The 15,945-nt window shown below is 41.4% G+C and overlaps 1 protein-coding gene across 2 annotated transcripts in view; it reads right to left on the bottom strand.

The window, feature by feature from the left end:
• Positions 1 to 2,756: 2,756 nt before the first annotated feature.
• Positions 2,757 to 15,945, bottom strand: part of thsd4 (thrombospondin type 1 domain containing 4) — a 68,723-nt gene continuing 55,534 nt past the window's right edge. For both annotated transcript variants that reach the window (XM_080764791.1, XM_080764792.1), the window contains exons 10-18: positions 15,832 to 15,919; positions 14,496 to 14,696; positions 13,983 to 14,112; positions 11,866 to 12,070; positions 10,880 to 11,053; positions 9,281 to 9,454; positions 5,948 to 6,127; positions 5,061 to 5,205; positions 2,757 to 4,802 (exon numbers count right to left, since the gene is read on the bottom strand). In XM_080764791.1, the coding sequence (XP_080620917.1) occupies positions 4,660 to 4,802; positions 5,061 to 5,205; positions 5,948 to 6,127; positions 9,281 to 9,454; positions 10,880 to 11,053; positions 11,866 to 12,070; positions 13,983 to 14,112; positions 14,496 to 14,696; positions 15,832 to 15,919 (1,440 nt within the window). In that variant the 3' untranslated portion in view covers positions 2,757 to 4,659. The remainder of the gene's footprint in view (positions 4,803 to 5,060; positions 5,206 to 5,947; positions 6,128 to 9,280; positions 9,455 to 10,879; positions 11,054 to 11,865; positions 12,071 to 13,982; positions 14,113 to 14,495; positions 14,697 to 15,831; positions 15,920 to 15,945) is intronic.

Genomic DNA, 15,945 nt, shown 5'->3' with positions numbered 1-15,945 from the left:
GTCCAAAATGATGAGAAACGAGCATTTACTTTTTTTCTTCCACTCTCTACATATAACGTTTTTTTCATTTTTTTCAAATCCTCAAAAATGATGAAAAACGGCGTGCTATAGTATTCCGTACGATATTGGCTATATCCCATGGTCCAAAATGATGAGAAACGAGGATAACCTTTTTTTCAAAATTTCAAAAAACATGGGCTATAACCCATCGTTTTTTTATTTTTTATTTTTTTTCAAATCCTCAAAAATGATGAAAAACGGCGTGCTATAGTATGCCGTACGATATGGGCTATAGCCCATGGTCCAAAATGATGAGAAACGAGGATAACTTTTTTTTCTAAATTTGAAACTGCATTTTCTGAGAAATCAGAAGAAGTGATACAGATGACAAAAACTTTATTGGATGATGTTAAATACTGCTGTATTGTAATTCAAAGTCCAGTAGGCTATGTATGTGATCTTACAGTACATTAAAGCAGTATACTTATACAGCACAGTTAAGTCAACACATTCAGAATGGTTCATTCCCTTAGGGGTTGAATTCACTGCATACTTGATGAATGTTTTAACTTAACATTAATATACAGTACTTATGGATAAGAGGTAAATGTTAGGGGTGAAGCTACTGAAGAATATTACTGCACATAAATGCAAATGAATACGAGGCACAAGCCTATTGGATCTGACTGAAAATGGATTATAGTAGGAAGTAGATGGGCTTGTTTGTTAGCTGAGGAAAGCCTTACTTTCAGAAGATGGTTCTACAGAAAAAACTAAGTTATTCACAAACTGTGACATTCCAGGAATAATCAACCTCAATTTGTGCAAAAGTGTTACTTTTCAGGATTAAAAAAAGCTGAAATCTAAAATGGCACAAATGCTTTTCCGGTATGTGTTAACGAGAGTTATACAGATATAACCATAATCAATTTGGTTACATAATTATGATCTGTACACCTCTCAGAGTTAAAATGTATAACTGTGTTGTCTGATAAACCAGTGTCTCTCCCTCTGAACCCACGTAAATAAATAAAGAGGGCTTCCTTGTCCTCGGTCGAATGAGCAAGTCACTCTCAGATATATCAATCACGAATACATACTGTACAGTACATACATCAAATATACATGAGCCATGGGCTGTGTTTGCACATGGATAATACAATAAAATCACATGAAATAGTGAACTCTTTGTGGCACTTGATCAGAACTTCTGGAGGGAAATGTCAGTTGTCATGGAGCCAAGCCAGAGTAAAAATCAGACCTGTCTGAAGTGAGTGGTGCTGAACTGTACTGTACTGTACTGTACCGTACCGTACTGTACTGTACTGTACTGTACTGTACTAGCCCTCCTCCCTGGCCTGTGTTAGGCTGTGCAACAGTGATTGTCCAATAGCTGATGCCAATGCATTTGTGTTTGTTTTAGAATGTTTTCATTACCCTTTTGTGCCAGAAAAACAAATACATATTCATTGTTATTGTTGAAGTGAGTCTTTCAGCCCTTCATAATTAGTCGTTGGGTAAAGTTAATTATGATTTGCGTTTTGGTTTATTATTTAGCCAAGTTTTTATTTTAGCAGCCAGGGAGGCTCCTGATGAAGACCAAGGAGGAGCTGCACATGGTGAAATACAACCTGCTGGGTTAGAGGTCATCAAGCAGACCTCTTGCATTCACACGTTAAGAGTATGCTCTCTTCTCTTACCTCATCCCCTTGTGGGTACTGGGCACTGTACGATTTATGGGAAGGCTCATAAGCATAATACAGTAGCAGTAGTGTTTCATTACAATCAAACACTACACCAGGTGGTTTCATTAATGGCTTCTTTCTCTGGTAAAAGGTATATGTGGTGACATCAGCTGGTGAAGTGTTGGGCTGCCTGGAATGCTTTTTTTTTTTTTTTACTTATTATTATTTCACATAAAGAACATGTGATGTGACATATTTCACTCATTCAGGGGGGAAATTACATGAGGTTATTAGAAATATGAGAAACCCCCCATGCAAGTGCATAAAATTACAATAGACATGTGAGGGTGTGATGAATGCAGCATGCCCAATTGCCCAGTGTAAATTAAGTTATCTTCCGTTTGAGAGAACTTGTGCCGCTATATCCTTTGGTGTATATAACTTTATAATACTTTGATGGCCACACTAGCAGCCACACGTGTGTGTGTGTGTGTGTGTGTGTGTGTGTGTGTGTGTGTGTGTGTGTGTGTGTGTTTGTTGGCATGGGTGCGTTAGGGCTTTCACTTCTAGTGAGTTGTACTAGTTGCCTAGTTTACTAGTCGACTAGTTGTTTAACTAGGCCTACCTATTGTTTTTTTTTTTATAATAGTTGTACATTTAAAAACTGTGTACATTGGAGACTATAACTATAATCTATCTTATCTTGAGGCTAAAAATATCTTATCAATTAGTCAACTAGTACCAACAAGGTCGACTAGTGGATTTACTAGTCAACTAGTTGCTTAAAGCCCTAGCGTGTGTGCGTGCTTGCGTGTAGGAGGAAAAGCTAAAGCACCATAAAGAAAAGGGACAATTAGGAGATGAAGAAACACCACCAGCCCTGGATTCAGCGAGAGGACACTTTCTGGAGGAAACTCTACTTATTGTAGTTTAGTTTATTGTGAACTGTTGTGTCCGCCTCAGTGAACACCTGGGTGAATGTAGATCACTGGCTTCCTTTAAAACAGGCCTGAAAATCCACCTTTCAGTAGGCCTCCCATAGACAGGTGACCCCCCCCCCCCCTTTACTCGCATTTACTTTTTTTCTTCCACTCTCTACATATAGTGTGTTATTGTGATGACACTGAATTTTGTTGTTATTTTTTCATGTCATGATTATGAATTGAATACATGAATGGAACAGGACTTATTTTGGTGCCATCCTTTTAGACCAAGTGACTGTACTCTGTTGCTGTTTTCACATTTCTGTCTAATAAAGTATTCAATCAATCAATTAAACAAACAGACTTGACTAAATGCAATGCAACCACACACTTGTTAGCTTAAAAAAAACAAGAACTTCAAGTAGCCAAGTACCTTCTCTATAATACTCATTTCAACCTCAATGTTGACTGAGGTGACAGCAAGTATGTCGGAGGGGCTATAGCCCCATTACAGTGCGATAGACAGAGCTGAAGTGAAGTGCCACACCTACTATCAGCTCCCAGTAGGCCTACTTACGGCATGACTTGACACACCTAAGATCAGGCTATACTCTCTATACACTGGTGGTGCCTTGGATCAAACCCTTGACCTTCTGGTTCAAAGGCAAGTGCTCTACCGACTGAGCTACCCGGAAACAATCTCTGTTTGTCATCATGTGTATAACTGTGTATTATGTATGTTTAGTATGTGTTTTTGGACACAATGTGTGACAAGAAATTATATCAAGAGAGAAAGACCCCTAATTAAGCTAGCTTCTTGCACACTTCAACGCAACCAAATATGCGACACAGAGAACTAGGCTTTAAGCAGCACCAAAATGGAAGCTCTGTGTACATTGAGGACAAGTCTTCTGTTCTCCCGACAACAGGGAGGATTCTTTGGTCAGTTACCGTTTGGCAGAGTTCAATAGTACTTACTGATTCATGATTTTAGCACTTCATAGTGCTTCATAGCACATGAGCATAAATATCGTCTCTCTCGGGTGAAAACCTCATACTGTATGTCCAAAACAGTTACTTCTCAGGATAAAAAAAGAAAAAAAGAAAACACACATCAAAAGTAGCTGATTCACAAGCTCAAAATGTGTCGCTTTGCGCTACGTTTTCAGCTTGCAGATCTGCTACTTTTGACACACGTAGTATGATCAAGTAGGGTAATAATTTACGAAAAAACACAAAAAGTTAAAATATGGAGATTCTGCCCGACAGCAACGATATGCAGATTGTAGTGAAGAAAAGCTTATTAGAAGGTGTAGGATCTATATACTGTACAATATACACAACAATGAACAGCTCTCCAACTTCTCCCTGTACATGTCCTGTTATCATGGCAGCCCAGAAGTACATTTTCATCACTGTCATTTAGCTTAGCTGACTGAGAACTGCAAACCGCTTGTCATGATTCGTGAAACGGTTCCCATTTGATTGGACGTACCGGGTTTGATCCCAAAAGGGTTTGTACTACGTTCTTCTGCTTGATGCTGCTTTCTCTGGTCCAACCATTATTCAGTCAATTCTCAGATTGTCCACAGTGAAGTAGGACGGTTTGATAGGACAGCTTGTATTTGACAACCTTTTGGAATAAAGGCCAGGGACAATCTGGGGCTGTTTAGGGTTCACTGCTTGCATTAGACAGTGACCCCTACTCCTCCAATGTCCTACTGTAGGTCAATGTGTATCCACCGTTATTCCAAGCTATTCCCTGTGACGATCTTCAAGCAAATCTAGGACGTGTCCCTTCTGTCAGCTGATTATTTCCGTCACTCCTAAAATAAAAGTGTCCGTTCCGGGCAGGTTCAGGCAGTCCGACAACACCCCCCACTGACTCCCTTCTGGGTTAATGTCTTTGACTCAGAAACAGAGTGCCTGCTGTGGGTACAGAGCCCGGGCCCGACCGGGGATCCTAGGGGCCATGGGAGAGAAACAGAGTGCCTGCTGTGGGTACAGAGCCCAGGCCCGACCGGGGATCCTAGAGGCCATGGGAGAGTGCGCTAGCTGCGTCCACGGTGGATGGACTGTCTATGGGCCACTCGGGAACAGGACGCGCAGCACGTGGTCTTGTAGTAGTCGTACACGCAGAGGCGAGCCTGGACCACCACGTTACAGTTGAAATACTTGTCTCTGCAATTCTCATCTGAAACAAAATGAAATACATCTGTATCATTAAAGTCTTAAACGCAAAGTAACACCTGATTTTAATGAATTTTTAATGAATTTTAATGAACTCTGTTACTGAACAAACTTGATAGCTATCAGAATATACTGTAGTGCTTCAACCTGCTTCAAAAAAAGGGGTTGTTTTAACCAAAAAAGATCACTTTAATACAAGGTTTCAAAGTGCTTTACAGTGGTAAAATATATAAAAAGCTGATCATTCGGGGAAGTGACTGACCTATTTGAGGTATACAGGGTTCTGGGTTGCAGTCCTCCTTCCCTGCTGGTTTGAGATGTTCCTCACAAGCCTCAGTGGACCGCATGTCATCAGAGAGACAGCGCACCTCCCGCACACGAAACCCACCCTCACACGTCTTAGAGCACTGGAGGGGTTAATGGTAGACAGTTAAAGAAGACAAACAGAAAATGTTTGATATACTTTTACTCAATTATACTGTGAAGTTTCCCAATACTACTACTAATACAAACTGTCACTGTCACTGTCACTTCTGAGGTGTGCAATGTGCATCAGCCTTTTGCTTAAAAATAACTTTCTGAGACAATTCATGTTTATGCAACATGAATTTGAGCTTGTCGATCTGCTACTTTTGATGTTTTGAATCCTGAGAAGTAACAGTTTTGTCCAACCGACAGTGACGATGTTTATGGTGCCATGATGATGAAGTTGTGCTAAAACATTCATTTGATTGCTAGTTTGATCACCCTAGAGCCTGGGTTTGCTCGACGTTTCTTCCAGTTAAGGGGGAGTTTTTTGTTACCACTGTCGCAAAATTGCTTCCTCAGGTCACATGTACATTGCTGTGATTTGACGCTTCAATAAAATTGAATTGAATTGAACGTCAAAGACTGAACATAGCCGATGTAAAAGCTCACAGCACGTCGTGCAACGTGCTGTGAGCTTGTAGATCTGCTATTTTCTGTGCACAAGCATGCTTTCATACAAGACACGCTGCCTTCTAATGGAATCCAAATGACTGAAGTCAGTCGTGGCGACTGAGAACGTGAATCCATAGTGTGAACTGTGAAGTGAAGTGTGGGCTGGCTGGTGTGCCTCACCACGCTCCAGTCGGTGTGGTACCACTTGGCCCCACACTCCTTACTCACCACGCTCCAGTCGGTGTGGTACCACTTGGCCCCACACTCCTTGAGGTGGCAGCTCTGCTGGCTGAGCGGCCGGTCCAGGGAGGAGCACTCGTATGGAGGCATGACAGCGAAGCCCTCGTCTGATTTCATCAGGCACACCACCGCCCTCTGCTGGCTGCCTGAGCCACACTCTGCAGAGCACTGGAACATAATATACACACAACACAACATGTTTACATGTTGCCAACTGAGCATACTATACAATACATACAGCCAATGCAGGAACAGATTGAAGTAAAAGTTTTTTTTGTTTTCTTTATTCATTCATTCATTTTCATTTATTTTTCTTTTTTCTTTTAGGTTTTATGACCTCAATTACACCCAAAAAACCTGAACTTTGAACATTCAGTGGATTTTCTGTGGTCTGAAGTTTCCTTTGGGGTTTGGAAGCCTTTTGAGCTACAATGAAAACAGGCAAAACAGTGAAAACAGTGACATCTGCTGGCAAATCCCATTGACATATATGGGATTTGCAGGATCTTACATCGCAAACTGCTGGCAAATCAGAGGCCTGTTTGAGCCAGAAAACCCCAGATCACAGAAAATCTACTGAATGTTAAAAGTTCACGTTTTTTGGGTGCAATTGAGATTAGAAAACCTAAAAAAAATAAGAACAATTCCAAAACCTTTTTTTTAATGTCACAATCCCTTTAATGAATAAAATCTTCAATAAAATCTTCATAAGTTTGTCAGTGATACTTTGATGGAACATCCGATTACTAACTGGACATGGATTGATGGATGTGGGGATTGAACCCATTGCCTTAATTAATAGGGGACTAAATGTCTGTTACTGTTTCGATTGAAAAATAAATACAAATAAAAACAAAATTAATCGGCATCCCGATTCTCTAAGTATCGGCATCAGCAGGGGCGGTTTTTACCGCTACGCAAACTACGCAGCTGCGTAGAGCCCCGACGGCTAGAGGCCCCGAGAGTTCTCCCTGAAAAATGTTTAATATCGCAGCCCCGCCAGCCCGTTCCGTCGCAGACTCGCAGTTGATTTTTCTCCTATTGCGGTCGGTTAGGGGGGCCCCCTGTCCCCCTATACTGCTGCTCAAACTCGGCCGTCAGAACGATTCAACGTGGAAATAATGTTGCAAAACAAAACAACAGCAATCATACAGCCTAGACTGTCAGGAAAGGAATAGGACCTTTGCGCAAAACGTCATATTTACCCTGCTCTTCAATAACAAAAGTGTGTTCTTACATGATCCTCCATTTTACGATTTAAACTCTAGGTGAGTAAATTAATTTAATATGAAAGTTTTCAGTGACGTAAATTGCAGATCATTCTCCTGTCGAAAATGATTGTTTGGGTATTAATACCAATTGAAATTACAACAAATAGGCTTCCTCTACCAATAAGGTGTTCAGTGAGTGTGTCATGCATATGTTCTCTTGTTGCATTTTCTGCTGCATCAGTTTGTTGTTCATTTGAGTTTGTACTAGTTTAGTTGAATGAGTGAGTCAGAGTGCAACTAAGAGCAACACCAATCATGAAACGAGTTTACCCCAGTGGATCTCAAAAAGACAAGAAAAAGAAAAAAGCTGAAATGCTCCGGGCTTCTTTACCCAAGCTAACAAGTTATTTCAAGCCAGCAGAAGAACCCAACCCAATTTTAGAGGAGAGAGAGAGAGCAAGAGGAAGTGTTGCACCAGGAGGCTATAATGTAGACACTAACAATAACAATGAGGTCGGTTCTGAGGCTGCAACTACTAGTCGATCGACTACAAGTGAGTTTGCTGCTACTAGGGCTGCTACTAGCATCAGTGATGATGATGATGATTTTAGGGCGTCTATACCGTATGACGCCGAGAGGCTAAAGCGGGGAAATGTTTTGGCTGTCAGACTCGCTGCTTCAATCGTTGTCATGTGAGAATCATTGCTCCAGGCCAGGGTACTGCTTTTGTTATGTTTATTAATGTTAAAAGTTTAGTACCACAGTGAATCACAGCATATAGTAAAGCGATTTGCGGTCAACAAAGTTGGACGTTCCCCGTTCACCCCCTCTCTCTCCATTCATGCAAATGCCACCGGTGAACAGCTGACTTTGCTACCACACCACCCAACACCACGTGACCATAGTAACCATAGCAACCCATCGAGCTGTCTAACCTGTTCCCAACAATGATGATGATGATGATGATGATGATGGTACTACTGGGGCCCCAGTAGTACCATCGGCTAGTACCAGTGAGGCTGCTGCTGCAACTAAGGCTGTTAATATTATTACTAGTGACAGTAACAGTGACTTGAAGATGAGGAGCCAGAGGAGGAGCAATCTGATTCTGAAGCACCTGCAGTGCCAGTGAATGACATCATAACTGATGACCCAGCTCTTTGGACAGGACAGCTGAGTGATAGGGAGCGCCGAGCGGTGTGACATTGTCATTAAAGGTCCTGTCCAGGTGAAAGATTATGTTTTCCCCCAAAACAATTACAATTACAATTACAATTTGCAAACATGATCCGCTTTAATTACTATAGTCTATATTATGAGTAGGCCTACTAGTTTTTTTTTATGTCTAATGTATTTGCATTTAAGTTCCTAAATTTAACATAAGAAGTAGGAACATATAAATGTATTTGTATTTCCATGCGCTATGTCCAACCAGGGAAACTCCCCCCTGTCAGGTGTAAAGGAGCAACTTGGACACTCAGGCATGAAGGAAGCATGAGTTCAAGTCCGTTGCTCTCCCCTTGTCCCCCATATATGGGGACTAGGTTGGTGGAGGGTGTGAGCCCAGGATCACATTAGATGATTGACACAGGGGTGAAAAATGGGTTACAAAATCGTGGGATAAAAAATTAATATAAAAAAATATATATATATATATTTGAAATTAAATAAAACATTAACTTTTCAAGATTTCAATTCAGAAATAGCTAAAAATTATTCAGAATTTCAATTTAAAAAAGAGCAAAAATAGCAGATCTACTAGATCAAAATTTTGATCTTAAAGTGCACCAGATTGAAGCATTTTCATGGCAAATTACAGATTCTTCTGGACCCCCCCCCCGGCGTGGCAGTGCAGGGGGCCCCCTGACAATGCTTTGTTTAGAGCCCCCTGTTTGATAAATCCGGCCCTGGGCATCAGCAGTGGGCACTGAAAACTGATAATTGGTTGATCACTACATGTATTGTAAGACATTACAAAATGTAAACCACCAGAGAGACACCACATCTGTAATGTTACTGTAAAATAACTGTGTAATCATTGTGCTGCTTTACTGTAGATAACTTCTCTTTGACACGGGCATGACCTCATCTTATCCCGTACCGTACATACCTGGCTCCAGGGACCAGTAAACCACTCCATGTGGCTCTCGCATGCTCCGTTGTTGCAGACCTGCGAGTCGGCGGGGCGCTCATGGCCACACCCCTCCAGGGGCAGGCTGCTGATGTGGTTGGTTAGGCAGAGCACGCCACGCGTCCGTACGCCCATTCCGCACTCAGCCGAACACTATGACAAGAGCTAGACAAGATTAGTCTCTGATCATTTTTATGGAGAGAAAAAAAAGGTATAAGTTGATCCATTTGAGGTTTTGGATTGACCAATATTTCCAACTAAAGTAACGCACTGTGAGCTTGTATATCTGTATAGCCAATGCAAAAATCTGAAATGACAAGGGAATCTTCAAAAGAGCATATAGGTTGATATCAGCATTCCTGTTCTTCAAAATATCAGAATTAGTATCAGCCTTGAAAGATCCATTTCGGACCACCTCTAATGTGCATGTAATTTCATGCTGTCAGGTCACAGTGGGTCAAAACACTATTACCAAGTGATATAATGGTGTGTGAGTGACTTACTCGTATTAGTGAAGGGTGAACAGATTATTCATTAAAAGATGTCTGCACACACAATGGACCACTGTATGGAAACAAGCCCTTTAGGGCCTTTGTGTTATATCCTATTAGCATCATTGTAAAATCGCACTGTACTTATTGCAAACTGTTAAAAAGTATTCAATCAATCGAAAACGTCACTCTATAAATGCCTCTTTCGGCCTCTGTGCTAAACCAAAAAGTAGACAGTCGATAAACACATACTGTATGTATTATTTAAGAAAGAACTAAAGATAGCATTAGAAAATGGAGGTCCTGGGTATGTGAAAAAAAGAAAAGTAATCTCCTGTGAGAAAGGGATATATTTTGTATCTTGTATTTATTTAGACAGAAAGTAAGAAAGCAGAGGCACTGATGGGATTTGACCCCAGGCCAGCTAAGCACACATGGGGGTCTGAAGACAAGGTTGTGCCTAAAAATACAAGAAAAAAAACCTAACCCTAATACAAGAAAAACTAAAAATGCCTTACTTAGTGTTAATTTTGTCGATTAAAACTATGACAAAAAATGTTTGTCGACTACAAAATCAACTGTAAAGTTAGTCGACTGAAATCTTGTGATATTTAGTCGACTAAAACTAAAACTTTTCGGATGACTAAAATATGACAAAAACTAAATGACATTTTATTCAAAAAAATAAATCAAACATTGCTGTCAAAATCAACACTGTTTCATAGTGGGTAAACCAGTAAGTGCACAAACCTATATTTTTTGTGTTTTATAATATAAGTTTTTATAAATAAGTGTCACATTCTGGGTGAACTGCAGACTGTGTGTGGGTGTGTGTCACAAACACACATGCCCATATACAGTATGGGGAGAACACTTTAAACTAGATTTTCTGAATGCGATTTCTGAAATAGCGGCCTCTAATACTGTCTAATCTCCAGGCGGAGCATAAATAGATACTCAATACGCAACATTTATTTCAATCCTGAACGTTGACAATAAATATTTCAATTGATTGATTGATTGATTGATTGATTGATTGATTGATTGATTGACTGACTGCCTCACTGGCAGACGGAAATGAGCTTACCCTATCGCCCCAGTTGGTGTAGAACCAGCTCTTGGCACAGGGACCCATGTCACAGTTCTCCATGTCGCCGGGCCGAAGGTTCATGTTGCACTCCTCGTCGGGAACAAAGTCACCCACGTTGCTCACACAGCGCACCTCCCGGGACTTTTGGCCCAGCCCACATGGCACTGAGCACTATAGGAAGACACAGGCAACACGATTACAATGAATGCACTACTAAATTAACGTAAGAAGGGATTACAGGTTCAGTGTTCATAGAAGTTACACTTTTTACTGCATGGTTGCAACCCGCCTCACATTGCAAGCTGTTGTGACTCGTGGGCTTGTAGATCGGCTATTCAAACTAAATGTGATGCCTCAGGGTCAGGCACCCCATATGATTATTTTGGGGGGTCGCGGCATGAAAAGGTTTAGAATGCCATAAGTGTCTGAATAAATAAAATATCATTACTTTAAGTCACACAGCACACAGGCCCCTTATCCACCTAAATAACTTTGGTTCTAGAACTGGTTCTGTTCTAGATCCTTGGAAACTTGGTGCTTTCACAGAACCGCCGGACATTTTTTGGTTCCAGTTCCGAACCAACATTTTCAGTGGAAACACTGGAAATTAACAATATTAGGCAGGGAAAAATAAGCAAACCGGTTCAACACCGGTGGAAAAGAGGCCACAGTTAAACGGGAGGGAGAACAATTAATTTTCCTGGGCTTTTATTTGGAGAAACAAGCTATGTATTGTATTCATTATTGTCAGGAGGAATACAACCTCTAAGAAAATAGTATGAAGCAGATTTTATTTGGAGCATTTTTAGACTATGTCTGTTTGCAATACCACTGGGTGACCCCACAGTTGAGCAGCCTACATGCCCATTCACACTGAGCACTATAACTATATAACTAACAATAAAACTGTAACGGACAGTATAGAGTACAGTACAGTATAACTATCACAATAAAATCACGGGTGTGAATTATTTTGCACTCACAGCACTCCACTCTGTCCTGATCTCCCACTCGCTGCAGATCTTCAGCTGGCAGGTGCTGGCGGTTTCGGGTCGTTCCAGGTGGCGACAGCGGCTGACATGGACATTGAGGGAGCGGTTGGCGTACACTTGTCGACACAGGACCTGGCGGTGCTGCATGCCAAGGCCGCAGGTCTTACTGCATTCCGACCACTCTCCGATGTCCCAGCTGCGAACACAAGGACCTCGTTGTCAGAGAGATGGATATGTGATGATTGGGTGGCTACTAGGGGAAATCACATACGTGACTTAATGAGGTGATCACTAACATTAGTGTATTTAAGACTGTATGAGCAACCACATACTGTACATTCAGAATACAACTAGAATACTGAATGTACTGCAGCAATAGCAAACGTGTTGTTCTATCCCTAAAGGTCCTTTCAGATGAGCAGTGATTAATGCGCCAAGTAATTCATTTTCAATGAGACCTGCGGTTTTGCGCGGAGAAGTCGTAGGGCGACAACGCAAGCGTATTTACGTGGGAGCGTCTTGAGCAGACCTGTCGTTGTTCCAGGTGACAACATCTGTGTTAATCGATGCCCGTTTGAAAAGGGCTTAATGTCGGGCAGAAACCAATTATGTCCAAAATATAAAATTATCAACTTGTAAAAAAAACAACACAATACTGCATAATCGAAGTTGGTATTATGCCTCTATACATTGTCAGATACTTGCATGAGTCATTATATTATCATCACTTTAAATCCATCTGAAGTGAAGTCTTTGACCAGTGAATGTGGATAGTTGTTACTGTATTTCAATCGTCTATTGATCATTGATTACAATGAGTAATGAGGAAATAAACCTGAGTTGGAGTTAGGTGGTTTGGAGGTTTTAATACTTTTCATTGGTTCCATATTGTATATTATATATACAGGCGTAAACTATGCACCTGTGTGACATTTGAAGATGATGCTCTGCATCCATGAAGAGTTTCAGCTCCAAACGTCACACAGGCACTGTGTGGGTGCCAATACTAACGAAGTCGCCCTTTTACCCACTCACTCCAGGCGTACAGCCAGCGGACCTGCTCAGCCTGGTATTCCTAAAGTAACCAAAGTAAATTATGCCCAGGAAACCTAACCCTATTCTTAAACTTAACCACAGTAAAACTATGTCTAACCCTAAACTTATTTCTAACCTTATTCTCCGTAAAACAAAATACTAGAAAGAATACAAGAACCGCCGCACCGAGCGGTCGGTGTGAGATCGGCAAAACAAAATAAGGGCAAGATGGATTATGGGCGACAGTACCCGTTACCGTGAGTGAAATACATTCTTGCTAAACTGGAGTGAGTGTTTTGTTGTTGTCTTTTCTAGTTTGTTTCTAGTTTTGCTCAGTACCTGATTAACGTCTCGGATTGGATGTGCCAACTTGTGTGCCAACTGTGCCAAGGGCATTCAAGTGAACTAGAGCCTGTTAGGCCTTAGTCAGTCTTTGGTTTATATCCACTATCAATTTAATCATAATCACAAGACATGGCCTGCTTCAATAAAAAAGAACACTCCAGTCTTTGTCCTAACTATGCTAAAACAGCACAATTAAACAGAATCTAGATGATTGTTGTTATTAAACCCCACCTATCCGCCTAGAACACATCCCAATCCTCCTCCTTCATATCAGAAAAGCCCAGGGCATAGAAAGCTAGAAGCAGTCTATGTATTCAGCAGAGTACATAATCACTTTTTAAATGATATAACCCATAACTGCATGAACCACATGAACCCTAGCATCCCTATTCTGGGGGCGAGCATTTGGCAAAAAAATAGCATCTCTGCTGGATTGGCTATTTTCAGTTAAACTATGCCAAAAACCTAAACTTATTCCCAACCGTAACTTAAAACAATCCCTAATCCTAAATGTATTCCTAAACTTCACCTTAGGAAAACAAATACAAGAATACAAAAAACTAATCTTTGCTCCTGGAGGTCCCTGACACAAAATATTTTCGAGATGGGGGTGTTGGCATAAAATACATTTTGGGGGTCCTTGACAAATGACATAACAGTTTGAGAACGACGGCATTACAGTTAAGTATGAGGGAGACAGAAGGTAGTGAGAGGGGATAAGCTCTTACAAGGCTGGACAAGGCTGAAGGTTACAGGGCTCTTCCTGTGGACTGGGCCTTGTGGTGCTGTCACACAACGCATCCGACACCGCCTCATGGTTCACCCGGTGCACGCAGCCAAAGATGGGGTATCTGAATCCTGAAACAACCAATCAGAAAGTACACATCTTCATACAGAGCCATGTAACAACCAATCAGAAAATAGACATCTTCATACAGAGTTGGAACAGAATTTCTAGCTAAGACTATGAAGGACTAGTTAGGTGCCAAAAAACTGAAAACAATGTCATATCCCCATTGAATTGAATAGGAAAGTGAAATATCTATAAAGTGTAATTCAAATTCAAATTTCAAAAGGTTCCTGATATGTCCTAAGTAGGCCAAATGTTGTAGAGTTGGAATGGAGTGTCTTGCTAAAAGCATGAAGGAGTAGTTAGGGGCTAAACTTGGTATGGGAGTAACAATAGTGTTATTGAAGTAATGCAGTGATTTGGAAAACGAGTGCATTTATGCAGTTCTGACCTCTGCCACAGGAGGCGCTGCACTCCGTAGCCCCAGACAGTTTCCAGTTGTAGTCTCGTTGGCGTCTGGGAGGCTGTATGGCTGGCACCTGGTTGTCAGGGACATGTGCTGGGTACCGTCCCTCTCCAGCTGGGTTGTAGCCCTCATGGTGGGTGTTGCCATGGTGATTGTATCCCCCACCCTGGCCGTTCAGGGTGTTTCCTGATGTGTGAGGACATACACAGGAGGATGTGTGAGCACATGTGGAGGACACATGAAGCACTGCCATGCAGTAGCAACATGGATTAACCCATTAAGACTGTTTTCTGGAAAAACGTATGTTCCTGTGGTTCCAGTGGTCCTCAAACCTTTTCATGTCAAGGTCATTTGTGATCGCACTGGAATGCTTGGAACGCCACGCCCCCTGAGGCCCTGCTAGGAGTGTAAACTGCGCTCAGACTGTCTCAAATTGCCTGGCTGTTTCCAGAATGTATAATTAATAAATGTTAACGTTCATCCGTTAAAACTGATTTAAAACTAAGAGTTTATAAATAGATGGACAGATGGATATGGCCGTCTTGTGACGCTATTTTTTTTTTACACTAATATACTGTAGAAGTTCTTTCAGTTCAGTTCACGCTTCTCCCTCTCTCTCTCTCTCTCTCTCTCTCTCTCTCTCTCTCTCTCTCTCATTAAAAATAATAACGAGTCGAGTTGATATAAAGTGACTCGTACGCCTCTCTCTCTCTCTCTCTCTCTATCTCTCTCTTGCACACTAAAAATAACAAGCGAGATATAAAGTAGTTGTCATCGAAAGGAAACATGTATGATAATTATAATTAGCCTCCATCCATTCACACAATTGCACCTCTCAAAATAGAGATGATGGGGATGGGCAATGATTAGCCTCCATGAATACATCAATTTATTCACACAATTGCACCTCCTCTTAAATCAGAGATGAGCTGGCCTGTTCCTTTATAATATATCCATGTTTCCTTTCAGTGACAGTGTGACAGTGTGCGGATCCTCTTCTTTGTCATCCAGAGATCCCTTTTTGAATGTCAAGGACCACCATCTCCAAGTGTTTTGTGTGGTTCCATTTGCACACTCTCTGAGTTAAAGTAACAGAATTTTACTGAGAGATCAAAAATCCTATGAAATGGGGGTCTGTGGTCTAGTGCATATCAACATGGTGGTCCTTGAAAGCAAAGGGTTTGATTAAAAGGAATCACTGCTGCATGTATCGACAGACAGACAGACAGACAGACAGACAGACAGACAGACAGACAGACAGACAGACAGACAGACAGACAGACAGACAGACAGACAGACAGACAGATGTGTGTAGTCTTACCGTCTTGCCTGTGGTTTGGCTGCTGGGGGTTGTCAGAGGGTAGGATGTACTCATAGTGAACACCAGGGTTAGGTTGCTGGTAGATCATCTGAAGGCAAATATATGAGATTTACT

Source organism: Protomyctophum bolini (genome assembly GCF_963924005.1).
Source record: "Protomyctophum bolini genome assembly, chromosome: 1".
Classification (NCBI taxonomy): domain Eukaryota; kingdom Metazoa; phylum Chordata; class Actinopteri; order Myctophiformes; family Myctophidae; genus Protomyctophum; species Protomyctophum bolini.
This window is presented reverse-complemented; position numbering and strand designations above follow the sequence as displayed.